The sequence below is a fragment of the Somniosus microcephalus genome, chromosome 12 (genome assembly GCF_052327205.1).
Source record: "Somniosus microcephalus isolate GS21.2 chromosome 12, FLI_Smic_1.0, whole genome shotgun sequence".
Lineage (NCBI taxonomy): Eukaryota > Metazoa > Chordata > Chondrichthyes > Squaliformes > Somniosidae > Somniosus > Somniosus microcephalus.
Genome location: NC_140998.1, coordinates 78358153 through 78384913, shown reverse-complemented (window position 1 = coordinate 78384913; position 26761 = coordinate 78358153). Strand labels below are relative to the sequence as shown.

The following is a 26761-nucleotide window of genomic DNA, read 5'->3' as shown; positions in this document are numbered from 1 at the left end:
TCGGCTCAGCTGCATGTCGACCGTCTGCCTCTGGGTCCATCCATAAGATCAGCGGTGCTGGAACTCCAGGAACAGATGCAGGTTTTGTCTCTGGGGTCGCTGCGAGGTATGGAGCAAATGGAGGAGTCCATAGTGAACATGAGCAGAGACTTTGTGGAGTCATTGGCGCATGAACGCATCACCATGGAAAGGATGGCAACTTCCATGGAAAGGATGGCAACTTCCATGGAGGTAATAAGTCGCCAGAGTGCAGAAAACATGGTGAGTGTTCAGAATAGAATGACATCTCTGGAGGAGCAATGGTCATCTATTGAACAGAGAAACCAGACCTTCATGGAAGTCCTTCTGAGGTAGGACTGCCAGTGCAGATACGGGTCCCCATGGCCCCCCTGATGTGCAGCAAGGTGCTCTCAAGCCACTTGCAAGCGCTGAGGGGGCACCTGACCCATGAGAGGGAAGTTGGTGGCAGGCATCAAGGAAACGGGGGCTCCTCTCCAAGCGCTCACACTTCCATGCCACTGCAGAGCCCTCGGTCAGAATCCACACCCAACTGAGATCGGCGTCTCAACCCCTGCACAGCCGCAGGAGCAGCAGACTGTTGTCGAGCCCTCTCAGGTTCGCAACCCCAGAGGACGCCCGCCAAAGGTGTCGAGACAGGAGCAGCAGGAAAGTGAGCAAGGGGCCTCCACATCTGCTGAAGCCACAGGGGAAGCACCACGTAGGAGAACGCGTAAGAGAAAGATACTGCACAAATAGTCACAAGGGTAGTCACTTGGGTGAAATTTGATATTTTCTGTGAAAAAGCCATCAGATCAATAATGTAAATAAAAAATCTGATTTCTACTGCTGTAGTTGTGGCGTGTGTCATTTTGCGAATGGGACTTCCACATTGAGGGCTTAGGATTACTTGCAATTGTCAGTATGGTGGTCAAATTGCTAGGAATCCGCTGGTCCTTGGCCATTGTCGATGCTCAGGTAAGAAGCTGCGAGGAAAAAATGCTTGATTGGCTAGGCTAAGCAAATCTGGCCAAGATGAGTGCGTTCCTTGCATCCCAGGCAGCAATGTTCTCGCGTACTGCTGCCGCTGGTTGATGGGCCTCTGCAAGATTTTCGTTTTCACTCTCCCTCCTCCTCCTCATCTGAGGAGGATATGTGACAAGCCACTTGGTCTTCAGGAATCTGCAAGCCACGACGCTGTGCCATGTTGTGAAGTGCACAGCAAACCACGACGATTCTGGAGACCCTGGCTGCTGAGTACTGCAGGGTTCCACCTGATCTATCCAGGCATCTGAAGCGCATCTTCAGCAAACCGATGGTTTGCTCAATTATGGCTCTGATGGACATGTGGCTGGAGTTGTAGCTCTCCTCAGCTTCATTGGATGGGCTCCTCAACGGCGTCATTAGCCACGTCTTCGGGATAGCCCTTGTCTTCAAGTAGCCATCCGTTAAGTTGGTCTAGCGGACTGAATAGCGGAGGCACACTAGACTGGCGCAGTATGAAGGAGTCATGGCAACTGCCAGGGTACTTGGCACAAACATGCAAAATTTCCTTCTTGTGGTCACACACCAGCTGAACGTTAAGGGAGTGCAAGCCCTTGCGGTTGACAAAAATACCTGGATTGTGATGGGGTGCCTTAAGGGCCACGGGTGCAGTCAACGACGCTCTGCACCCTTGGAAAGCCTGCCAGATTAGCTAATCCAACCGCACGCGCCGTGACACTTGCTTGATCCTTGGTGAAATGGATGTGATTGTGTGCGATGGCAAAGAGGGCATTGGTTACCTGCGTGATGCAAGTGTGTGCGGCCGCCTGGGAGATGCCGCTGATGTCTGCTGCTGATCCCTGGAATGAGCCTGAGGCAAAAAAGTTGAGTGCGGTGGTGGCTTTGATGGCCACTGGTAAGGGTTATCTACCTGGTCCTCTGGCCTGCAGGTCTTGTTGGAGCATTGCGCAGATGTCACCCACTACCGCTCACGAAAATCGGAGCCGTCTTTGGCACTGCTGCTCAGACATATTGAGGTAGCTGACCCTGTGTCTGTAGACCCTGTATGGGGGGTATCTCCTCCGCCGACGGGCTTCCATGTGCTGGCCCCTTCTGGCCTGTGCAGCTTCAGGTGGGTGAGCAGCAGCTTGGCGCTCCTGTTGTTGGTGCTGCTTCTGTTGGTGCTGCTGTTGTTCCTGGTTCTGCTGGTGCCGCGGCTGGTCTTTGTCCTCATCCAATGTCCAGAAGGGAAGGAAATAAATGGCTCCCATGCTTCTGGTATATGCCTCAGTTGAGGAAGCGCTCAGTGAAGGTGGTGAGAGGGGTTTCCCAGGAGGTCACACTGGAGATGGGTGTCAGGCTCCAAACTTCCACCGCTGTGGTTATGCCTTCTAAAAATTCCCCCAGTCCTGAGACTACAAAGTCCTGCCACCTGCAAATGATGGCTGATCAAATCTCTATAAGGGTTGAGCTGCAGCTGATAGTCAGCAATCCAAGTGTGCTCCCGCCAGGTTTCAGAACAGGCGTGTTTCACGTGGGAAAAGGGTTAAAATCGCAAAGGCCTTTCAAAATGGCATTATCGAGGCAATTTAGTGCTTGTTAAGGGCCTTAACGGCCTATCCCGCCTCTTGGAAGCGGGACGGAGATGGGACCATTAGACACGAATTAATGAAAATTGCTTGGAGGCGGGGTTGGGCCCGCCCGCCAGTTTTTGCAATTTTAACCCCCCACACGCCTCCAATCCCGCCTCCACGGCCCAATGAAAATCCTGCCCTATACCTCTATTCATGAAGTCCAGGATCCCATCAGCTTTTTTAACTGCTTTCCCTCTGTTCATGCACCCCCTTTAGGATTGTACCCTTTAGTTTATATTTCCTCTCTTCATTCTTTCTACCAAAATGTATCACTTTGCACTTTTCTGCATTTCAAATTTCATCTGCCACGTGTCCGCCCATTCCACCAGCCTGTCTGTCTTCTTGAAGTCTATCACTATCCTCCTCACTGTTCACTATACTTCAAAGTTTTGTGTCATCTGCAAATTTTGAAATTGTGCTCTGTACATCCACATCCAAGTCATTGATGTATATCAAGAAAAGCAGTGGTCCTTGCACCGACCCCTGGGGAACACCGCTGTATATCTTCCTCCAGTCTGAAAAACAGCCGTTCACCACTACTCTGTTTCCTGTCACTTAGCCAATTTCGTAGCCATGCTGTCACTGTCCCCTTTATTCCATGGGCTTCAACTTTGCTGGCACTTTTTCGAACATTTTTTGTAAACCCATGTACACCACGTCAACCACATTGCCTTCATCAACCCTCTCTTCAAAAAACTCGATCAAGTTTGTTAAACACAATTTGCCTTTAACAAATCTGTGCTGGCTTTCCTTAATTAATACACACTTGTCCAAGTATCTGCTAATTTTGTCCTTGATTATTGTTTCTAAAAGCTTCCCCACTACTGAGGTTAAACTGACTGGCTTGTAGTTGCTGGGTTTATCTTTACACCCTTTTTTGAACAAAGGAGCGACATTTGCAATTCTCCAGTCCTCTGGCATCACCCCCATTTCTAAGGAGGTTTGGAAGATTATGGCCAGTGCCTCCGTGATTTCTTCCTTCACTTCCATCAGCGTCCTCGGATGCATCCCATCTGATGACTTACCTGCTTTAAGTACAGCCAGCCTTTCGAGTATTTTTGATTATTCGTTCGTGGGATGTGGGTATCGCTGGCAAAGCTAGCATTTATTGCCCATCCCTAGTTGCCCTTGAGAAGATGGTGGTGAGCCACCTTCTTGAACCGCTGCAGTCCTTGTGCTGAAGGTACTCCCACAGTGCTGTTAGGGAGGGAGTTCCAGGATTTTAACCCAGCGATGATGAAGGAATGGCGATATATTTCCAAGTCAGGATGGTGTGTGACTTGGAACGGTTCCTGCGGATTGGAAGGTAGCAAATGTAACCCCACTATTTAAGAAAGGAGGGAGAGAGAAAACAGGGAACTACAGACCAGTTAGCCTGACATTAGAAGTACCTTGAATCTATTAAGGGCACTTAGAAAATAATAATAGGATTGGGCAGAGTCAACGCAGATTTATGAAAGGGAAATCGGGTTTGACAAATCTGTTAGAATGTTTTGAGGTTGTAACTAGCAGAATAGATAAGGGGGAACCAGTGGATGTGGTGTATTTGAATTTTCAGAAGGCATTCGATAAGGTGCCACACAAGAGGTTATTAAACAAAATTAGGGCTCATGGGATTAGGGGTAATATACTAGCATGGATTGAGGATTGGTTAATGGACAGAAAACAGAGAGTAGGAATAAACGGGTCATTTTCGGGTTGGCAGACTGTAACTAGTGGGGTACCGCAAGGATCAGTGCTTGGGCCTCAGCTATTCACAATCTACAGCAATGATTTGGATGAGGGGACCAAATGTTATGGCCCAGTAATTCTGTTCCAAACGCGTGAGTACGGTCGGGGTACTCACGCATCTGGCCGGAGGAAATGCCGGTTTTCAGCATGCACAGCGCATGCGGGGAAAACCGGCATTTCCAGTCCTCTGAACGAAGGGGTTCAGAGGCACAGCGCTTGCGCAGTGAACTTCGTCGATTTCATTCATGGATTCAGTGAGGTTAAGTCCTTACAAGTTACACTTGAAAAAAGCATGTGTAAAGTTGCTCCAGAGGCTGCGGAGGAAGATATATTTTATCGTGGAGCTTCTGAAAGGCAATATTTTTGTTTGGGAAAGAGAGGAAAGTTATTTTAAGAAATGCTGAGGTAAGTTTTAAAGTTTAATTTTTTTTTTTAAATGGGTTTTCAGTACTGTAGGTAGAAGGAGCAATTGTGGCTGTGTGAATTGAATGTGAAAATGAGTGTTCTAAAATGAGTAATGTAACATTTCCAACACTTTTAAGAAAGAAACTTTTCATCAGTAATAAGTAATTATGTATGTATGCCCGTATATATTCCTTTATGTATATGTATGTATGTTTTATATTCCTTTACTTATGTGTATGAATGTATGTTTTTAATTATGATTTTCCAATAAGTTACTTTCTCTGAAAGCCATAATTAAATACATACATTCATACACATAAGTAAAGGAATATATACATACACGCAAAGGAATATATACAGACATACATACATAATTACTTAAAAGAATATATTACTGATGAAAAGTTTCTTTCTTAAAAATGTTGGAGTCATTTTTACATTTAATAAACACAGCAAATTCAATTCACATAGCCACAATTGATTCTTCTACCTACAGTACTGAAAACCCATTTTAAAAAACAAAAATAAACTTTAAAACTTACCTCAGCATTTCTTAAAATAACTTTCCTCCCTTTCCCAAACAAAAATATTGCCTTTCAGAAGCTCCACGATAAAAAATATCTTCCTCCGCAGCCTCTGGAGCAACTGTACTCATGCTTTTTTCATGTGTAAGTTGTAAGGACTTAACCTCACTGAAAGCATGAATGAAACCGGCGAATTTTACTGCGCACGCGCTGCCTGTACAGTCGCACGCGTTTTGCCTCTGAACCCCTTCGTTCAGAGGACAGGAAATGCCGGTTTTCCCCGCATGCGCTGTGCATGCTGAAAACCGGCATTTCCTCCGGCCAGACGCGTGAGTACCCCGACCGTACTCGCGCGTTTGGAAGGGAATTACTGGGCCAACATTTTACATGTCAATAAAATGAAAAATTTAACAATTGCACGATTTGCCCCCTCGCATCTGCAACTGAGGGTCCAAGGAGGTGCATTGCGCAAGAGGTCATCGTCGTACGTATCCTCACACTGTTCCCTTTCGGGAACTGTATGAAGTGGTGGAAGGATTTCTGGCCACGTTAACGCTCCTTCCGTGACCATAACCATCTTCATACCAGCCATTAGGGTGGTTAGTCCTATGGCGCGAGGGTTTTACGGGCTCCCACAACCCATCCGAGGGGGGGGGGGCCACCCACACCCGCGGACGCAAGTATCCCACTGGATGTCCACCCAGAATTTATAGTTGGAGCTCCGACTACACTTGCCGGGACTGGCTGGAGCGGGGTTCGAAACCCTACTCCTTCTGGCCCAGCGGCGGGGACACTTACCGCTACGCAAAAGGCCCACCCCGCGCAAAAGATGACACCCTTACGTTTCCTGCACCTTTTCCCTCCCCGTGACTGGAGCCCTATGCTGCCACTTGAAAGACCAAGCTATCATCTGTCCTTTTTGTGGCGCCTTGGACTTCTCATTGCCAATGATGAGCAGGCGCTGCACCTCCACTTCATTGAGGAGATTGCTGAGGTCATCATCAGTTCAATTGTGAGTTCTTTTAATGCCGTGAATTGTGCTCATTCCAGCCATTTCACGTTGCTAATCTGAGTGGGCCTTTGGCGTAGCGGTAGCATCCCCGCCACTGGGCCACACGGCGTAGGGTTTCAAACCCTGCTCCAGACAGTCCCGGCAAGTGGAGTCGGAGCTCCGGCTCTAAATTCTGGGTAGACATCCAGTGGGATATTTGCGTCCATGGCTGTGGGTGGCACCCCCTCCTCGTATAGGTTGTGGGAGCCCGTAAAACCCTCCCGCCATAGGACTAACCACCCTAATGGCTGGTACAAAGATGGTTACGGTCACAGAAGGAGCGTTAATCACGGCCAGAAATCCTTCCACCACTTCATACCGTTCCCCAAAGGGAACAGTGTGAAGACACGTACGATGACGACGTTGCTAATTAAATAAATGGAATGAAAAAAATGCTTTCAGGGCTTTTAAAAGTCCTGAAATCGCTTTAATTCTGTTTAAAACTACTTCAGAGCCTTCAAAATAATTTAAACGTTTTTAAAAGTTTATAAAAGTTACCAAAAGCTTCTTAAAAATACAGAAAACCTATTTAAAATGCTGCTCTACATGTAAAAATGCTTTGCAGCTTGTGAGAAGCATTGGGGGCGTGTCCTTTTAAACTGAGACCTCAAGGGGCGTGTCTCACTTGCACTGCGCGCTCCAGGCTTCGCGCTGGCTGCACTCCTGGGCGGCGTGACGTCAGACGCTGCCCGGGATTCTTCAGTTTCAAAATGGAATTCCAGGCGTCCCTGGAGGTGATCGGCAGGCGCGTCGGGTAAGTGCAGATAGGGGGCTTGCACGCGCGGCAAGCCCCCGACCCGAATTACTGCCCCAATATATCCAAGTTTGCTGGTGATACAAAGCTAGGTGGGGATGTAAGTTGTGAGGAGGATGCAAGGAGGTTTCAAGGGGATATAGACAGGCTAAGTGAGTGGGCAAGAACATGGCAAATGTAATATAATGTGGAGAAATGTGAAGTTATCCACTTTGGTAGGAAAAATAGAAAAGCAGAGTATTTTTTAAATGGTGAGAGATTGGGAAATGTTGGTGTTCAGAGGGACCTGGGTGTCCATGAATCGCTGAAAGTTAACATGCAGGTACAGCAAGCAATTAGGAAAGCAAATGGCCTTTATTACAAGAGGATTTGAGTATAAGAGTAAAGACATCTTACTGCAATTATATAGGGCCCTGGTGAGACCACAGCTGGAGTATTGTGAACAGTTTTGGTCTCCTTACCGAAGGAAGGACATACTTGCCATAGAGGGACTGCAACAAAGGTTCACCAGACTGGTTCCTGGGATGGGGGGATTTTCCAATGAGGAGAGAAATAAGTAGACTAGGCCTATATTCTCTGGAGTTTACAAGAATGAGAGGTGATCTCATTGAAACATACAAAATTCTTAGAGCTTGACCGGGTAGATGCAGGGAGGATGTTTCCCCTGGCTGGTGAGTCTCGAACCAAGGGTCACAGTCTCAGAATAAGGGGTCGGCCAATTTGGGCTGTGTAATGAAATGTGTTTGGCTTGCCTGTATTCATTTTGCACTCATGTATATTACCCTCCCCCCCACGGTGTATAGTTTCACTTCCTCTTTCCTGACTAACCTGGAATGTTCCAGGTCTTGGCTCTTGGCTCCGCCCCTGACTTCTCTTACATAAAGATCCCAGGATCTATATGACTCATTCCTGCGAGCCAGTCAGTGTGTTGAGATGTTAGCTCTGATCTTAGTGATTAAAAGCCAACTTGTTAAGGTCTATAACTTCTAGTTTTGTGGTTATTGAAGGCACATCAGGCTGTGAAATTTCTTCTCTGAGGGTTGTGAATCTTTGGAATTCTCTACCCCAGATGGCTGTGGAGGCTCAGTCGTTGAGTATATTCAAGACAGAGCTCGATAGATTTTTGAATATTAAGGAAATCAAGGGATATGGATATAGTGCAGGAAAGTGGAGATGATGTAGAAGATCAACCATGATCTTATTGAATGGCAGAGGAGGCTCGAAAGGCCAAATGGCCTACTCCTGCTGCTGCCCTTGTCCTTCTAGGTGGTAGAGGTTGCGGATTTGGGAGGCGCTGCCGAAGAAGCCTTGCGGAGTTGCTGCAGTGCATCTTGTAGATGGTACACACTGCAGCCACTGTATGCCAGTGGTGGAGGGAGTGAATGTTTAAGGTGGTGGATGGGGTGCCAATCAAGCGGGCTGCTTTGTCTTGGATGGTATTGAGTTTCTTGAGTGCTGTTGGAGTTGCATTCATCCAGGCAAGTAGAGAGTATTCCATCACACTCCTGACTTGTGCCTTGCAGATGGTGGAAAGGCTTTGGAGAGTCAGGAGGTGAGATACTCGCCACAGAATACCCAACCTCTGACCTGCTCATGTTGCCACAGTATTTATGTGGCTGATCCAGTTAAGTTTCTGGTCAATGGTGACCACCAGGATATTGATGGTGGGGGATTTGGCGATGGTAATGCCTTTGATTGTTAAGGGGCGGTGGTTAGACGCTCGCTTTTTGGAGATAGTCACTGCCTGGCACTTGTGTGGCGCGAATGTTACCTGCCACTTATCAGCCCAAGCCCGAATGTCATCTAGGTCTTGCTGCATGCGGGCATGGACTGCTTCATTATCTGAGGAGTTGAGAATGGCGCCGAACACTGTACAGTCATCAGCGAACATCCCCATTTCTGACCTTGTGTTGGAGGGAAGGTCATTGATGAAGCAGCTGAAGATGGTTGGGCCTAGGACACTACCCTGAGGAACTCCGGCAGCGGTGTCCTGGGGCTGTGATGATTGACCTTCAACCACCACTACCATCTTCCTTTGTGCCAGTGGAGCATTTCCCCCCCGATTCCCATTGACTTCAGTTTTGCTAGGGCTCCTTGATGCCAGACTCGGTCAAATGCTGCCTTGATGTCAAGGGCAGTCACTCTCACCTCACCTCACCTCTGGAATTCAGCTTCTTTGTCCATGTTTGGACCAAGGCTGCAATGAGGTCGGGAGCCGAGTGGTCTTGACGGAACCCAAACTGGGCATCATTAAGTATTTTTACTCTAGATTGCTCCCAGTCGTTTTCCATAGATAATCTAAAACTTATTATACTATGAATGCTGTTCCCTAAATGTTTACCTACTGACACTTGCTCCACTTGACCTACCTCATTCCCCAGACAAGATCCAGCAATGCCTCCTTCCTTGTTGGGCCAGAAACATACTGATCAAGAAAATTATCCTGAACACACTTCAGAAATTCTTCCCCCTCTCTGCCCTTTACATTATTACTATCCCAGTCTATGTTAGACTAGTTGAAGTCCCCTATTCTCACTATTCTATAGTTCTTTCATCTCTCTCTAATTTCTCTGCAAATTTGCTCCTCCATATTTTTCCCACTAGTTGGTGGCTGATAGAATACACCTAGTAGTGTAATGGCACCTCTATTATTTCTTAACTCTAGCCATATAGATTATGTCCTTAACCCCTCTAGGACATCCTCCCTCTCCAGCACTGTAACATTCCTCTTGACCAATACTGCCACCGCACCTCTAATATGTACAAGATCTGTAATGTTATTTTAAATTGTCCGTGACTATAACAGACCACCCCTGGTACAGGTATATTGTGTATAAGTGTAACAGATTTATTAAGCACTTTACATCCAGTACAAAGAAGTAATACTTAACAAGATGATAGTCACAATCTGTTCCTTGAAACCCCAGCAGCGTGCCCACCGGGTGACTGTGGTGTGGTCTCTTTTCTTAGTCTTGCTGTGTTCTGTTGACTGAAGTTTCTCTCCCTCTGGTTTCGCGCTGCCTCCAATGTTCAATAACTGTTCATTTATATCTTTTTCTCCCCTCAAAATACTTGCAGCTGCTTGGGCTATCTCACCATTCTTGTTGCTAATTCTTGATCTTCAATAGTACGGTCTATGGTTCCCTCCCTTTTCCCGAATGAGCTTTTCTATGAGATCTTTTACACAAACAAACGTCCCATGAATTACAACAGATGTCTTTTGCCTTTCACATAGCCCATTATCTAGCCTGGCCTGAAACTTCAGCGATAAGGGATATTAGGTGTTGAAAACCCTCTATCTTACTTTGATACTTAATTAATGTTTATCCTTCACTGGCTTCTTGTTTTTAATATAACAGAACTTCTATCTACTTCAGCACTATTCTCGCAGTTAACATAATGTTGGCTTAATTTTACCATCATGCTTTGCTTCTCAGCCTTGTGTCTTTTTAACTAAGGTTATACCTATTGTAACAGAGGTTTTATGCTTCTAACATACATACATTATTATATACCATAGTAATTTTAAGAAAAGCATTACATTTAAAACATTATCAAATCCTACATGTAAGCTCTATTCTACACCACCTATCTTTCCTGAACACCTTATATCTATGAATATTTAATACCCAATTCTACCCTTTTTTGAGCCAGCTCTCCGTTATTGCCACGACATCATATTCTCATGTTGCTATTTGCGCCTTGTTTACTACACTTTGTGCATTTACATACATACACTGTGCATTTACATACATACACTGTAAACCTATCTTAGACCATCCTGTGTTCTCTTAGTCTGATCCCACCTAATACCTTACTATTTGCAGATAACTTGTCCCTCTTTTCTACAAGCTTAACTTAAGTTGGGTGCAATTCTGGTGTAAATGGAGGAATTTCTGGGACATTAACATTTGCCTCCATTATCCTGTCATTTGCTTATATCCATATCCACTACTTTCAGGCGGGTGCATCTTCTTCAGCTCTAGAATTTAGCTTGTGTTTTAGAACCGATGTAACTGGGAGTATCTGACCTCAAATTCTGGTCCCCTATACCAGGAATCTCAGACTGTTGAACACTGAGCATTGAGGTATGCAAAGCTGGGTTCTGAGATGTTATGGCTCATCACTCCTAGCCTGCCTAGGATGGGGGGGCGGGGGGGAAACTGAGAAGATGATAGCTAAACTTGAAATACCATCAAGGGATGAATGCATTTCAGTAATATGGTGGCAAAGTGTTGAGGCGATGATCTGGAAGCAATTTTCTGAGCTAATGTTATTCAGACTAATTCCTAAAGGACCTGGTAGATTTGCTTGATTCTGGAACTGTAGGCATCACTCCAAGCATGTTTGTTAACAATCTTCCAAGGGATAATTTGAGTGGTTAAACTGTGACTGTACTGGAAATAAAAAACTTACATTGTTTTTTTTTCACTGGCACAGTTCACACTCTGTATAAAGAGCAGCTGGAACATAAAGTTACAGCATCTGGAGATTGCATTCTTCAGTTTAAGGGGTGGGGTAGTTAGTTCAGATTCTTCAAGCCTGTTATGTTGTGAAGTCTTGTGTATGGTTAACTTTAGCCTATCATGGAAAGAGCAGGGTTGTGTGTTTGTGATTCTTATTCTGTCAACAAAGCTGTATGTTAAGTATCCGAATTACTATCAAGTAAAGGGTGTTAATTTAATGAAACCCTCATCCATGCCTTTGTTACCTCTAGACTCGACTATTCCAACCTACTCCTGTCTGGCCTCCCATTTTCTACCCTCCGTAAACTTGATGTCATCCAAAACTCTGCTGCCCGTTCCCCTGTGCTCGCTGACCTACATTGGCTTCTAGTTCAGCAATCCCTCGATTTTTAAAATTCTCATCCTGGTTTTCAAAGCCCCCAATGACCTCACCCCTCCCTATCTCTGTAATCTCCTCCAGCCCCAGAACCCTCCGTGATATCTGTGCTCCTCCAATTCTGGCCTCTTAAGCATCCCCAATTTTTAATCACTCCACAATTGGCGGCCATGCCTTCAGCTACCTGGGTCCTAAGCTCTGGAATTCCCTCCCTAAACCTCCCCGCTTAGCTACTTCTCTTTCCTCCTTTAAGATGCTCCTTAAAACCTACCTCTTTGATCAAGCTTTTGGTCATCTGCCCTAATATTTCCTTATGTGGCTCGGTGTCAAATTTTGTTTGATAAAGCTCCTTTGAAGAGCCTTGGGACATTTTTCAATGTTAAGGTGCTATTATAAACACATTGGCCCGTAATTTCCAATAGGAGGCTTCCTGCGTGTAGATGCCTGCTATCGAAAAAAAATCTACGAACTTACCTGAGGGCTCCCGAGGACCGGACACTTTCGCTCCTGGGCCTCTCCACAATCCCTGGGATCACATGGGCCAGACCAGCCAATAGGAGAAGGGAATAGATAGACCTGTCAAATATATGAATGGAGATCACCGCAAAAATACACTAAAACATTATTTAAAAAACCATCACTTTTTTTCAAATTAGTAAAAATTACATTTAATTACATTAAATTAAATATTTTAAACAAATTAAATTTTTTGAAAAAAATAATTAAAGTTTTTTACAGGGTTAAAAATCAACTTACCTTTTTTAAAAGTATTTTAAAATTATAAATGAGTGAACATTTAAAAAAAACTTTTTTCAACTCTTACGCTGGTAAAAGCAAGCCTTACGCCTGCTTTTACCAGACATAAGATTTCTAAGGGTTTTCTGTGGGCGGAGGCTCTCCAGAAAGCTGAACTGTCCCCCCGCAGAGGCCCTTCTCTAGGGCAAGCGTCCGATCAGTCAAGAGCATTCTTGACAGATCGGAAATGCCAGTTTTCAGCGCATGCGCGTCGCATGCAGGAAACCAGCATTTCCGATGTCCCTACTGGTATGTACACAGCCCGTACACACCCGTAGGCATTGGAAAATACGGCCCTAGTTGTTGAAAGGATGTTACAAAATTGCATTCTGGTGAATGCCTGACACTCTGGTATCCATTACAACCACCAGAGGATGTCAGTGCACCACATGCTTAGAAGACTGCATTGAAGCATTTGTTCTGACGAAGGGTCATCGACCTGAAACATTGGGGTCGATTTTAACTCAGCCGTGAGGCGGGCTTTGAGACGTGTGGGGGGTTAAAATCGCAAAAACTGGGGGCCCTTCTCCCATGTAAAACACGCCTGGTGGGGATCACGCCTGACTATCAGCTGCAGGTCAACCATTAAAGAGGAGATTTGATCAGTCATCATTTGCAGGTGGCGGGACTTTGTTGTTTCAGGCCTGGGGCAACTTTTACCAGGCTTAACCACACCTGTGGAAGGTTGGAGCCTCACACACATCTCCAGTGTGACCTCCTGGGAAACCCCGCTCGTCGCCTTCACTGAGCGCTTCCTCAACGGAGGCATATACCAGAAGCATGGGAGCCATTTATTTCCTTCTCTTCTGGGCATTAGATGAGCTCGAACACCAGCCGCAGAACCAGCAGAACCAGGAACAACAGCAGCAGCAACAGGAGCGCCAGGCTGCTGCTCACCCACCTTAAGCTGCACAGGCCAGAAGGGGCCAGTGCTTGAAAGTGGCTTGAGAGCACCTTGCTGCACATCAGGGGGCCATGGGGACCCATATCTGCACTGGCAGTCCTACTCAGAAGGACTTCCATGAAGGTCTGGTTTCTCTGTTCAATAGATGCCCATCACTCCTCAAGAGAGGTCACCTGACGAAGGACCAGCGCTCCGAAAGCTTGTGATTTCAAATAAAGCTGTTGGACTATAACCTGGTGTTGTGTGATTTCTTACATTTGTCCACCCCAGTCCAACACCGGCATCTCCACACCATGGCTATCCTCCAGAGATGTCATTCTATTATGAACACTCACCATGTTTTCCATACCCTGGCGACTTATCTCCTCCATGGAGGTTGCCATCCTTTCCATGGTGATGCGTTCATGTGCCAATGACTCCACAAAGGCTCTGCTCATGTTTTCTATGGACTCCTCCATTCGCTCCACACTCACATTGACCCTGGAGACAAAACCTGCCAGAGACTCCTGCATCTGTTCCTGGAGTTCCAGCCCCGCTGATCTTATGGATGGACCCAGAGGCAGAGGGTCGACATGCAGCTGAGCCGAGCTGGCAGAGTCCTGCGCCCTCCGACTAGCACTCTCCACTGCTGTCCCTGTCTCCACAGTCTGCTGATGCTCACTTGTGAGCTGTGATACACCAGGTGACAACACTACTCTATGTCCCGAAGGTCCCACCGAGGTGTGAGTGTCTGCGCTGGTGTTGGGTGCGCTGAATTCTGCTGACGCTGTGCCCTCAGAGGTTGCAGATTCCTCTGAAGGGTCTGAATGCTCAGACTCTTCCTCCTGGACAGTGGGGACGGGGGCTCTCGATGGTCCTGTGGGGGAGTAAAGGAAAGAGTTAGAGATGTGAGGTCAAGGTTACATGCACATTGCATATTGCAGATGATCATAGGTCCATCTGTTAGCTTCAGAATCATTATCAGCGACTTATGCAATGCCAATGAGAGAGATGGAAAACTATTCTGTCACCAGCTTGCTGTGATGCACCCGTCTGTCCGTCCCCCACTTGGGCCTCATCCTCCAGTCCTATGATCTCCAGGACCGCCTCCTCCCAGGGGGTGAGGTGGGCTACTGATGGTGGCCCTCCTCCTGTCCTCGCTCGTTCTTTCATTGTGAGCTCTCTTTTCCTGCAATGAGGGAAACAAGTGGAGTTTGAGTGAGAATGAAGGAGTGAGTGTAGAGAATCCATAGCATAGATGCTTAGAAGGAGACAAAGATGGATTGAGGTGGCAAGACCAAGGGCCCTCCCTGTGTGTTGTCAGTTGTTTTCATCAGAGTGATCGGGAGTGTGAGGGCTGCATAGTCGAATAGTTAGGTGAATGTGAGCATAGAGAGAGAGGGGATGGGTAAGGGTGCATGGATGTCAGTGTCAAGTGGGATGTGGAGGAAGAGATTGCTAAAGCTGAGTGCTGGTGAGGAGAGGCAATGGAGATCAGATTGAGAGTGATGGGAACTTCATACTCACTTTTCCAGTGTGCTGAAGGTCATGAAATCTCTTCCTGCACTGTATCCAGGTTCTGCGGGTAGCCAATAAGGAGTTGACCTCCTCTGTCACTTGCAGCCACGCAACCTTTGTCTGCTGGGGAGGCATCTTCCTCCCTGAAGAAGGGAAGAGCACCTCCTTGTGAGCTCTTGCTCCCTCCACTAAAGCCTGCAGGGCAACGTTGTCAAAACGGGGTGCAGACCTCGGTCTTTCTCTTACACTGAGCTGGAAGCAGAATGGCATCAGCAAATGCCAAAAGGTTGGCAGCCTGCAGAAGAAGCAAGGCTTGTTGCAGACCCTAAATGCAGCAGCAATAATGACATCATATTATGCGACTTTCTGACCGGAAATACTCATTTGCCAAGGGTTCCCACACGTTGGAAATCAATTGGCCAATTGAGTTAAAATTGCATCAATCTCACACACCCATTTAGATTCGTGTGGGAAACACCAAATTCGGGGAACCTGACAATTCCCCGCACCCGAGTTAAAAGCGACCCCATTAACTCTGTTTCTCTCTCCACAATGCTGCCTGACCTGCTGAGTGTTTCCGGCATTTTCTGTTGTTTCAGATTTCCAGCATCTGCAGTATTTTGCTATTGTGTTGAAGCATTTGTACACTGCTGAATTAAACAAAATATTTTTTGGGCTTAGATTTATAATGAAGCACTGTTTGGAAACTAAATACTGTGTAAGAAGTATCAACTTCTCTGAATCAGGAATGCAAATAAAATATGGCTAGTTGCAGTTGCTGAATTAGATCAACTATTGGGTGAGCATCATTATTTATCTGTGGTTTGCAATTAAACTGCACCTTGTCCCTTTGCTTATCAGAAATTTTAAGAATTCTATTATTAGTAATTTGCAACTGTTTTGTCTGCTCTGGGAGTTGTTGCATGATGATTTCCATTTGTTCTTTATTTTAGGAGCAGAGTGGCTAATCCTGTCCTATTGATGTCGACAGAAGATGTTGAAGCCTATCTAAGAGGAGAGTTACATCGTGATCTCAAACCTCACTGGGACATTTCTGTTGTAGGATTATTAAGCCCAGACATGAAAAAAGGTACAATAAGAACTTCAAACTAAATCACGCAAGAGTTTGTTATCTCTGCCAGATCACTCGGTAGAGCTTGATACTGATAGTGAACTCTTGATGCATCAATGTTTCTGTGTGGTCTCAACCCCTAAATGTAAATTTATGGAAATTAGATTTGACATTTTGAAGTAAAACTTTCATATATTGCAGGGTTCCCTTTCCTCTAAGTCTGCAAGTACAGGGTCAGTTTCCATATATATCTCAATGACACCAGCTTTACCTCTCACCATCCTCTTCGATTACATGACTGTCATTGTGCTGTCAACTACCTGTCTGTGATCCTATTTGGCTTTCACCAGAACTTCCGCATTGCAGATCCTGAATCTACCCCTCTCAAGCTAGTTGCTCAGGCTGAACCCAATGGTACGCAATCTTAGTGTTCTGTTCGACCCTGAGCTGAGTGCCAAAACCCACATCCAGTACATAATGAACACCAAACTACTCCCACCTCCATACATAAGAACATAAGAAATAGGAGCAGGAATAGGCCACTTGGTCCCTCGAGCCTGCTCCGCCATTCAATAAGATCATGGCTGATCTTGGGCTCAAAGCCACTTCCCCGCCTGCTCCCCATAACCCTTCACTCCCTTATCTTGCAAAAATGTGTCTATCTCCACCATAAATGTATTTAATGAACCAGCCTCCACAGCTCTCTGGGGCAGAGAATTCCACAAATTTATGACCCTCTGAGAGAAGAAGTTCCTCCTCATCTCAGTTCTAAAAGGGCAACCCTTTATTCTGAGAATGTGCCCCCGAGTTCTAGATTTCCATCCTCTGCATCTACCCTGTCGAGCCCCCTCAGTATCTTATATGTTTCGAAAAGACCACCTCTCATTCTTCTAAATTCCAATGAGTATAGGTCCAGCCTGCTCAATCTTTCCTCATAAGTCAAACCCCTCATCTCTGGAATTAACCTAGTGAATCATCTCTGAACTGCCTCTAATGCAAGTATATCCTTCCTTAAATAAGGAGACCAAAACTGTACGCAGTACTCAAGGTGTGGTTTCACCAATACCCTGTACAGTTGTAGCAGGATTTCCCTGCTTTTATACTCCAACCCCCTTGAAATAAAGGCCAACATTCCATTTGCCTTTTTGATTACTTGCTGTACCTGCATGCTAACTTTTTGTGTTTCATGCACAAGGACCCCCAGCTCCCTCTGAACTGTAGCATTTTGTAATCTCTCTCCATTTAAATAATAGTTTGCTTTTTTATTTTTCCTGCCAAAGTGGTTAACCTCGCACTTTCCCACATTATACTCCATCTGACAAATGTTTGCCCACTCACCTAGCCTGTCTATATCTCTTTGCAGGTTCTTTGAGTCCTCTGCACCACTTGCTTTCCCACCCATCTTTGTATCATCGCAAACTTGGCTACATTACACTTGATCTCTTCATCCAAGTCATTAATGTAGATTGTAAATAGTTGGGGCCCCACTAGTTACCATTTGCCAACCAGAAAATGACCCATTTATTCCAACTCTTTGCTTTCTGTTAGTTAGCCAATTCTCTATCCATGCTAATATATTACCCCCAACTCCGTGAGCTCTTACCTTATGCAATAACCTTTTACGTGGCACCATATCGAATGCCTTCTGGAAATCCAAATACACCACATCCACTGGTTCACCTTTGTCCACCCTGCTTGTTACATCCTCAAAGAACTCCAGCAAATTTGTTAAACATGATTTCCCTTTCCTAAAACCATGTTGACTCTGTTTGACTGCAGTATGTTTTTCTAAATGCCCTGCTACTGCTTCCTTAATGAAGGACTCCAGCATTTTCACAACGACAGATGTTAGGCTAACTGGTCTATAGTTTCCTGCTTTCTGTCTCCCTCCTTTCTTAAATAGGGGTGTTACATTAGCCGTTTTCCAATCCACTGGGACCTCTCCAGAGTCCAGGGAATTTTGGTATATTGCAACCAATGCATCCATTATCTCTGCAGCCACATAGTGGTTAGCACTGTTGCCTCACAGCGCCAGGGACCCGGGTTCGAATCCGGCCTCGGGTGACTGTCTGTGTGGAGTTTGCACATTCTCCCCGTGTTTGCGTGGGTTTCCTCCGGGTGCTCTGGTTTCCTCCCACAGTCCAAAGATGTGCGGGTTAGGATGATTGGCTATGATAAATTGACCCTTAGTGTTAGGGGGATTAAATACGTGGGGTTACGGGGATAGGGTGGGATATGTGTTGGTGTAGGGGTTACGGGGATCGGGTGGGATATGTGTCGGTGCAGGCTCGATGGGCCGAAATGGCCTCTATCTGCACTGTGGGGTTTCTGTGATTTCTGTGATCTGTGATTTTAAGACCCTGGAATGCAGGCCATCTGGTCATGGGGACTTGTCGTCTTTTAGTTCCATTATTTTACCGAGTACTATTTCCTTAGTGATAGTGATTGTCTTTAGTTCCCCACTCCCTTGTTTATTCATTATTGGGATGTTGATAGTGTCTTCTACAGTGAAGACAGATGCAAAATATTTGTTCAGAGTCTCTGCCATTTCCCCGTTCCCCATTATTAATTTCCCAGTCTCATCCTCTAAGGGACCAACGTTTACTTTAGCTACCCTCTTCCTTTTTATATAGAAGCTCTTACTATCTGTTTTAATGTTTCTTGCCAGCTTACTCTCATAATTCATCTTCTCTCTCTTTATTAGTTTTTTAGTCATCCTTTGTTGGTTTTTAAAATTTTTCCCAATCCTTTGGTCTCTCACCAATCTTGGCAACATTGTATGCCTTCATTTTCAATTTGATACCATCCTTTACTTCCTTAGTTAGCCACGGATGATGCTCCCTTCTCTTAAAATCTTTCTTTCTCACTGGAATATATTTTTGCTAAGAGTTATGAAATATCGCCTTAAATGTCCGCCACTGCATTTCAACTTTCTTACCCTTTAATTTGTTTTTCCAGTCCACTTTAGCCAGTTCTGCTCTCATGCCATTGTAATTGCCTTTGTTTAAGATCAGGACACTGGTTTGGGATACAACTTTCTCACCCTCCAATTGAATTTGAAATTCAACCATGCTATGATCACTCTTTCCTAGAGGATCCTTTACTATGAGATCATTTATTAATTCTGTTTCATTACATAGTACCAGATCCAAGATAGCCTGCTCCCTGGTTGGTTCCATTACATCCTGTTCTAGGAAATCATCCTGGATGCACTCTATGAACTCCTCCTCCAGGCTACCATGGCCAATTTGATTTGTCCAATCAATATGGAGATTAAAATCACCCATGATTATTACCGTAGCTTTTTTTGCAAGGCTCCATTATTTGTTGATTTATACTCTGTCCAACAGCATTGCTACTGTTCGGGGGCCTGTAGACTACGTCCACCAGAGACTTTTTCCCTTATTATTTTGATCTTATGAGCCAATATCACTTCTCACCACTGCACTGATAGTATTGCCTATCTCTGTCCCTATCACACATCCTTTGCTGCTCAATTCCTCACCCATATCTTTGCCAGCTTTCAGCTTGGCTTCTCCAGTGCCCCACTCACCAGTCTCCTGATTTTCAGCCGACATAAACTTCAATGTGTCCAGAATTCTTGTCACCTACATCCTAACTAGTGATAAGTCTTGCTCACCTATCACCCCTCTCCTTGCAGACTTCCAAATGCTCCCCTTTGCTTAGCACATTGATTTCAAAATCCTCCTCCTTTACAAATCCATCCACCATTTCATTCCAACTTAGCTCTGCAGTCTTTTCTCGGCCTACCTCCCTCTCTCCACAGTGGCTGCCTGACCTGCTGACTGTTTCCAGCATTTTCTGTTCTTACTTAAAACAATGGGGCTGTTTTTATTAGCACAGAGGAGATTAAGGGGTGTTTGTTTCCTGTGGTTGAATGGTCCAGAATGAGGGAACATAGATATAAGATGTGAGAGATTTAGGATGGATTGGCAAGACTGATGATATCCTACTTTGCTCCTGCCAAAAATTCCACATGCTAGACCCCAATTTTATCCCTCCCTCCTCAGTTGCTCTCTTAGGTTGAATCCAATGGTGTACAATTTTTTGTCCTGTTTGACACTAAACTTCAAACGTCATATTCTATCCATAACCAAGATTGACTATTTCCATCTCGTGTGTCCTCCTAGCTCTTCCTCCACCATTGCTGAAACCCTCAACTATACCATCATCATCTCCAGCTTCGACTTTTCCAATGCTATGCTTGCCCCAAACTCCACCCTACATAAACTTCAACTTGTCCAAAACTGCTGCCTGTATCCTGTCCCATACTAAGTCCCATTTCTCACTGAATTCAAAATGCTTGTCCTTGTTTATAAATCCCTCCATGGACTTGCCATTCCCTCGCTGTGTGGCATATGTGCAAGTACTCTTCTGATTCAGGACCTCTTTGCATCCCCACATTCTTCTGTTCTTCGTTTGGTGGCAGGGCCTGGAGCTGCCCCTTCTTTTGCTCTCTTCCATCATTGATAGCCTCCTGAGATTCTTCCTCTTTGGCCATGCCTTCAGCCACCTCTCCTAACTTTTCTCCTGTTACTGATCACTGTCCATTTTCTCACCTCTTGTGAAATACCTTGGCATGTTTTATGTCAGTGCTGCTGTCTCAATGATAGTAGTTGTGTGCATTGTATTTAATGCTGATGATAACACCAATCATACAAATTCTCTCTCATTATATTGTTTTAAAATGTATTCCTGAGATATGGGCAGCACTGGCAAGGCTACAATAATTGTCCATCCTTAGTTACCTGTGGAACTTCAGAGAGCATTGACAATCAGACATTTGGGTTGGATTAGAGCCACATGTAGGTTGGGGTGGTAGATTCCCTTCGCCTGACCGGTCGGGGGGGAGGGGAGGGGGTGGTTAGCCTACAAAATGCCACATTTATTGAACTCAGCCTCACAACTTGCTAGGTAGAATTTGAGTTCCCAATCTCTGGGTTGCTAGCCCAGTACTATAACCACTACACTACCATATTTATCAATAGGCAGTCTGGGGTTTTTGGGTTGTACACTGGAATTCTTTTATTGCCATTCTCAAATTTCCAGTAAAAGAAATAAACATCTGCTCGCGTGAAATCCCAAATAGTGTTTTAATTGTAACAATACAGAGGCTGTGGAATGTAACATGCAAGGCTACACCAGCAATCTCTGAAGACCAAGTTGCAAAGTCAATACACTGCTTTCTAGTGAAACTTTCACCTTTTTGTCCTCGCCTTTGAAATCAGCTTTTGCTTATGCCATATTTAACAGATCCAGTGCCATAAACTCCTGTCTTTTGTTTCAGTGAATGATGCCTTTATTGAAGCTGCTGGTTTGCTGAGGGGCACAGTGGTAATGGGATTGTATGCACAGAAAGATGCTATATATCTGTAAGTGATTACATTTCCTTTATTTTCCCAGAATGGGTTCACATGGGTTCGGGTGGATGCAGAGTGATAGAAGATTTGAGATTAGGATCAGATCAGCCATGATCTTATTGAATGGTGGAGCAGGCTCGAGGGGCCGATTGGCCTACTCCTGCTCCTATTTCTTATGTTCTTATGTTCTTAATGTTGCGGTTGGCGTTTGTGGTAACATTGAAAATACATATCTGAAAAATAACCGTGTTCAGCCACATATAACTTCAGAATTTGTTTTCACACACTCAACTTCTGTAATCAAATGACGTTCCTAAAAAAATGCCACAGCCCTTTGAAGTTTATGTGCCCCATTTAATTTGTCATTTTTTGTGCTGGTGAAAGCATAAATCAGTAGTGTCTGCTTTGCATTACTGTGAAAATTATTATTTTGTATAACAGCAGCTTGCTTTTTTATAACACCTTCTTGTAAAAATGTCTCAAGGAGGAGTCCATGTCAATGGCGTCATCAGCCACGTCTTCAGGGGATAGCCCTTGTCTCCAAGTAGCCACCTGGAAATTTGGTTTGGTGGATTGAAGAGCGGAGGCACACTAGACTGCTGCAGGATGAAGGAGTCATGACAATTGCCAGGATACTTCACGCAAACAAAGAGGGCTAAACTTAACCAAGAGAACACCCAACCATTTATCTGCTGTGATAGCGCCACCACAGGTGGGAGAAGAACACACAATACATAACATATTCCTCCCCTCTTAAATGGAAGGTCCACATTATTTCTCAACAGGTAAGTTACTTTCAATGCACTCAACGAACCTAGGGTAGAGGTAGACTGCCTCAACCCCTGACTTTACCCTGGGGTTTATTCTGCCCCAGTTTTGTGGGTAAGTCACTAAGCCTACAGATCCAAGCGTCTTGGAAGCCGCCGCTCTCTGACAGGATACCGGCGGTCATTGCTGGCTTCCACAGCAGTAGGCATTGACACAGGCCTAGATGGAGAAGGTGCCTTTGTCAGTTGAAAGTCAGGAGTTTGCACAGGTGGAACAGTCTCTTTGACTTCCTGTGTTGGAGAAGAGCATGGTGGCAAAGGATGCTGGTTTGCGGTATCATCCAGAAACAGTTCAGGCCAACCAGCCGCTGGAGCCTCTGTGGCTGTCTCTGCTCCTAGCAACAGTTGATCTGTGTGTCTTCTCCAGACGACGTCCTCAGCAGTCTCAACCATGTAAGACACAGGGCCCGTCTGCACGATCACCGTAGCAGGAACCCATTTCGGTCCAGTGTTGTAGTTTCGAGCTAGGACGTGCTCTCCCTGATGAAACCGTCTCTCCTTGGCTCTTTTCTCTCTCTTTTCAACTTGAGTTTGTTGTTGACGATGGACAACCCGCTCTGCCCTCGGAGGTTTGAGTAAGTCAAAACTTGTCCGCAACTGCCTCTTCATCATGAGTGAAGCGGGGGAAGTTTTGGTTGTGGCATGCGGCTCGTTCCTGTAGGACAACAGGAAGCTGTTCAGACGTTGGTGGATTGAGCCCTGACCTTGCGATGCCTTCAAGGCGTGCTTCAAAGTTTGCACGAACCTTTCTGCCTGGCCGTTAGTAGAGGGATGATAGGGCGCAGACCTGATGTGTTGGACACCATTCACATGCAGGAAGGTTGCAAACTCCTGTGATACAAATTGTGGACCGTTGTCACTTACGAGTTGTTCCGGTGAGCCATAACGGCTGAACATCTCACCAAGTTTCTCAATTGTTTTCTCTGCCGTGGTAGACCTCATCACAGCGACCTCCGGCCACTTGCTATGAGCATCTACAACCACCATAAACATCTTCTCTTCGAAAGGACCGGCGAAGTCCACATGTACTCGCTGCCACACTTCTGCAGGCCAATCCCAGGGGTGTAGGGTTGCCAGCTGTGGAACATTCCGGACCCTTTGACATGGGGAACATGTTTTGGTTTTCTCCTCAATATTCCCATCGAGACCTGGCCACCAGAAGTAGCTTCTTGCCATTTCCTTCATCCGAACCATCCCACTGTGGCCTGTATGAAGTTGTTGCAGTATAGGTTCCCTCAGAGGTGGCGGAATGATGACACGGCGTCCCCAAAGAAGACAACCTGCCTGGACGGAGAGCTCATTTCTTTTTGAAACGTAAGGTTTCAAACTAGGAGAATCTCCTATAGCTCTCCCTCAGACAGGACTGGATTGTTGCGGGTGTACCTTCGCAACTGAACTGCAGTGACAGATGCTCCCTCCACTTGTCTAAAGTAGAAGATGTCTATCTGACGAGGCTCTGGGGGAGTAACAGGCAAGGGTAGCCTCGAGAGACCATCTGTGTTGCCGTGCAAGTCTGATTTGTGATATTTGATGGCGTATGTGTGTCCTGACAACAGTAAAGCCCACCTTTGCATCCTGCTTGCAGCGAGAGACGGAATTCCGGTGTGGGGCCCGAAGATTGAAGTCAATGGACGGTGGTCCGTCAGGAGTGTGAACCGTCTCCCAAACAGGTACTGATGAAATTTTCAAATTCCAAAAACGATTCCCAAGGCCTCGCGCTCGATCTGCGCATAGTTACTCTCGGCCTTGTTCAAGGTGCGTGATGCGAAGGCGATAGGTTTCTCTTCACCCGAAGGCATGATGTGGGCTATGACTGCTCCCACACCATATGGTGATGCATCACATGCTAGCTGCACGGGTAGCTTTGGGTCGAAGTGTGTCAGGACCTCCGATTTCAGCAGTGCTTTCTTTGCTTGGGCGAAAGCTTCGTTGCACAGTTCAGTCCATTTCCATGTTTTGCCTTGACATAGCAACTGATGTAACGGCTTCAGCAATGTTGCTAAGTCTGGAATAAACTTCCCATAGTAGTTAAGTAGCCCCAGAAATGAACGTAACTGGCTCACATTCTGGGGTGCTGGGGCTTCCACGATCGCCTTGACCTTTGACGGCGCCTTATGCAGGCCAGTAGCGTCAATCACATGCCCCAGGTACTCAACTGAAGACTGAAAGAATTCACATTTGTCTTTACGAACTCTGAGTCCGTACTCTTTCAGTCGTTGTAGTGTCGCATCCAAGTTCAGAAGATGATCCTCCTCATTTGTCCCAATGACAAGGATGTCGTCCAGGTAGCACTGGACTCCTGGCAGTCCACTCAAAATCTGATCCATTGCCCTTTGGAATAGAGCAGGGGCTGACGTAATTCCAAACGGAAGGCGGCAGTACCTGTATAGCCCCTTGTGTGTCACAATTGTCAGCAGCTCCTTTGATTTGTCATCGACATGCATTTGTAGATAAGCCTGGCATAAGTCTATTTTGCTGAACTTTTGTCCTCCGGCCAGGCCCGTAAAAAGATCATCAATGAGGGGAAGAGGGTACTGTTCCGCAGACAGCACCGGGTTAATAGTCACTTTAAAATCCCCGCAGATTCGAACAGATCCATCCTTTTTCAGGACAGGAACAATGGGTGTGGCCCATTTGCTCACGCTCACAGGCTCCAGGACTCCATTCTCGACTAAGGCCTCCAAGTTAGCCTCAACTTTTGGCCTAATTGCATAGGGTACAGGTCGGGCTTTGTGAAACTTCGGCTTGCTGTCAGGTTTAATGTCCAGTCTCACGCTGATCTTTTTCATGCTTGATGCGCTATCAATTACTCATAAAAGACTGAGAGTTAGAAGAGTAACCAAAGGCTTTTATTAACAACAGAATGGAGGTCTGCCTCGCGTGGTCGACCGGTCCATGATACTAAGGGCTGGGGAGCAGTCACCTTTATACTAGGACCTGTGGGAGGAGTCAGCCGAGGCATGTCCAGGCATGTACACAGTGGAATACAAACAGGACAAACAGGAATACAAACAGTGGTTTACCACAATGCTCCCAAGTTCCCCTTTGAAGAGTTCTGCATGTTTGTTTAACACTGCAGTCAGACCTGACTCCCCTTTTGACATCATGCGGACTGCAGGCCAGTCCAGCGTGATTTTCTCTAGCCACGCACGTCCCAGTAGCGATGGGTAATTTCCCTTTACCACATATAGTGGCAGTTTTGCAGTCTGTCCGTTCAATTTAACTGTCACCTCAATAGCGCCTCTCATGGCCACAGGTTCGCCGGTATACGTCTTTAGCACAATGTTTGTTGGCTGAAGGGTAAGATGCTTTAGCATTTTGTTGTAGACAGTGTCTGAAACAAGGGACACAGCCGCGCCTGTGTCCACCTCCATCCGCACTGATTGTCCCTCCACCAGTGGTGACACCCAGTAGCCATTTGAATCACCTGCAACCGTCAGTATGTGCACCTCTTCCTCCTCAGAGGTGTCGCTCCCCTCTGTTTTGCTTGTTCCATCATACTGCACTGAATGAACACTCTTTTTCCTCTCTTGTCCAAATACAGACATTTTGCTTCCATGCTTCCCAGCTCTGTCTGTTCTTTTGCAAAAAAATTGAGGGTGGTGGTGACTGACAGCCACTGGTAAGGGGTGTCCACCCGCTCCTCTGGGCTCCAGGTGTTGATGCAGCATTGCGCAGATGTTACCGACTACCTCTCGTGAAAGTCTCCGCCTCCTTTGGCATTGCTGCTCAGTCATGTTGAGGAAGGTCATCCTCGGCCTGTAAACCCTGTGTTGCGGGTATCTCCTGCGGCAACGTGCATCGCTGCGCTGATTGATGCCTTCTGCCCTGTGCACCATCAGGTGGCTGAGCAGGAGGTTGGTGCTCCTGCTGTTGGTGCTGCCTTTGTGCCTGATTCTGCTGCTGCCGTGGCTGCTCATCCTCTGAATCTGAGGACCAGGATGAAAGGAAATAAATGGTTCCCATGCTGCTGGTAGCTATCTCCGTTGAAGATATCTCCGCTAATGTTTGACAGCATTGAGGTGCTGCAAACACTGACAATCACTGTACAAAGATGAGCCCTTGTACCCAGGCTCTCCAGTGACTCCCTCCTTAGGCTAGAACAGATGGCAGCTGCAGGTGAGGTTACAGAAGCGATCTGTCACTGGTGAGAGAGGTTCTCCCAATGAGGTGGGACTACACAAACACTTCAAAACTTGTTATCTATAGAAAAGTCTAAATACATTTAAAATGATTTTCCCAACATTTTCTGACCTCTGAAACTCACCAGTGTACCATTGGATCCTTCACACCACTTCTGCAGCTGTTATCAATGAAGAAATATTACAATAGAGCCACAGCATGCCACAATTACCCTGGCGTG

General features: G+C 46.0%; 1 protein-coding gene across 3 annotated transcripts in view; it reads left to right on the top strand.

Annotated features, from left to right (window-relative positions):
• Positions 1–26761, top strand: part of txndc16 (thioredoxin domain containing 16) — a 242333-nt gene that overhangs the window by 177000 nt on the left and 38572 nt on the right. For all 3 annotated transcript variants that reach the window (XM_086003184.1, XM_086003182.1, XM_086003183.1), the window contains 2 exons: positions 16072–16208; positions 21499–21583. In XM_086003184.1, the coding sequence (XP_085859310.1) occupies positions 16072–16208; positions 21499–21583 (222 nt within the window). The remainder of the gene's footprint in view (positions 1–16071; positions 16209–21498; positions 21584–26761) is intronic.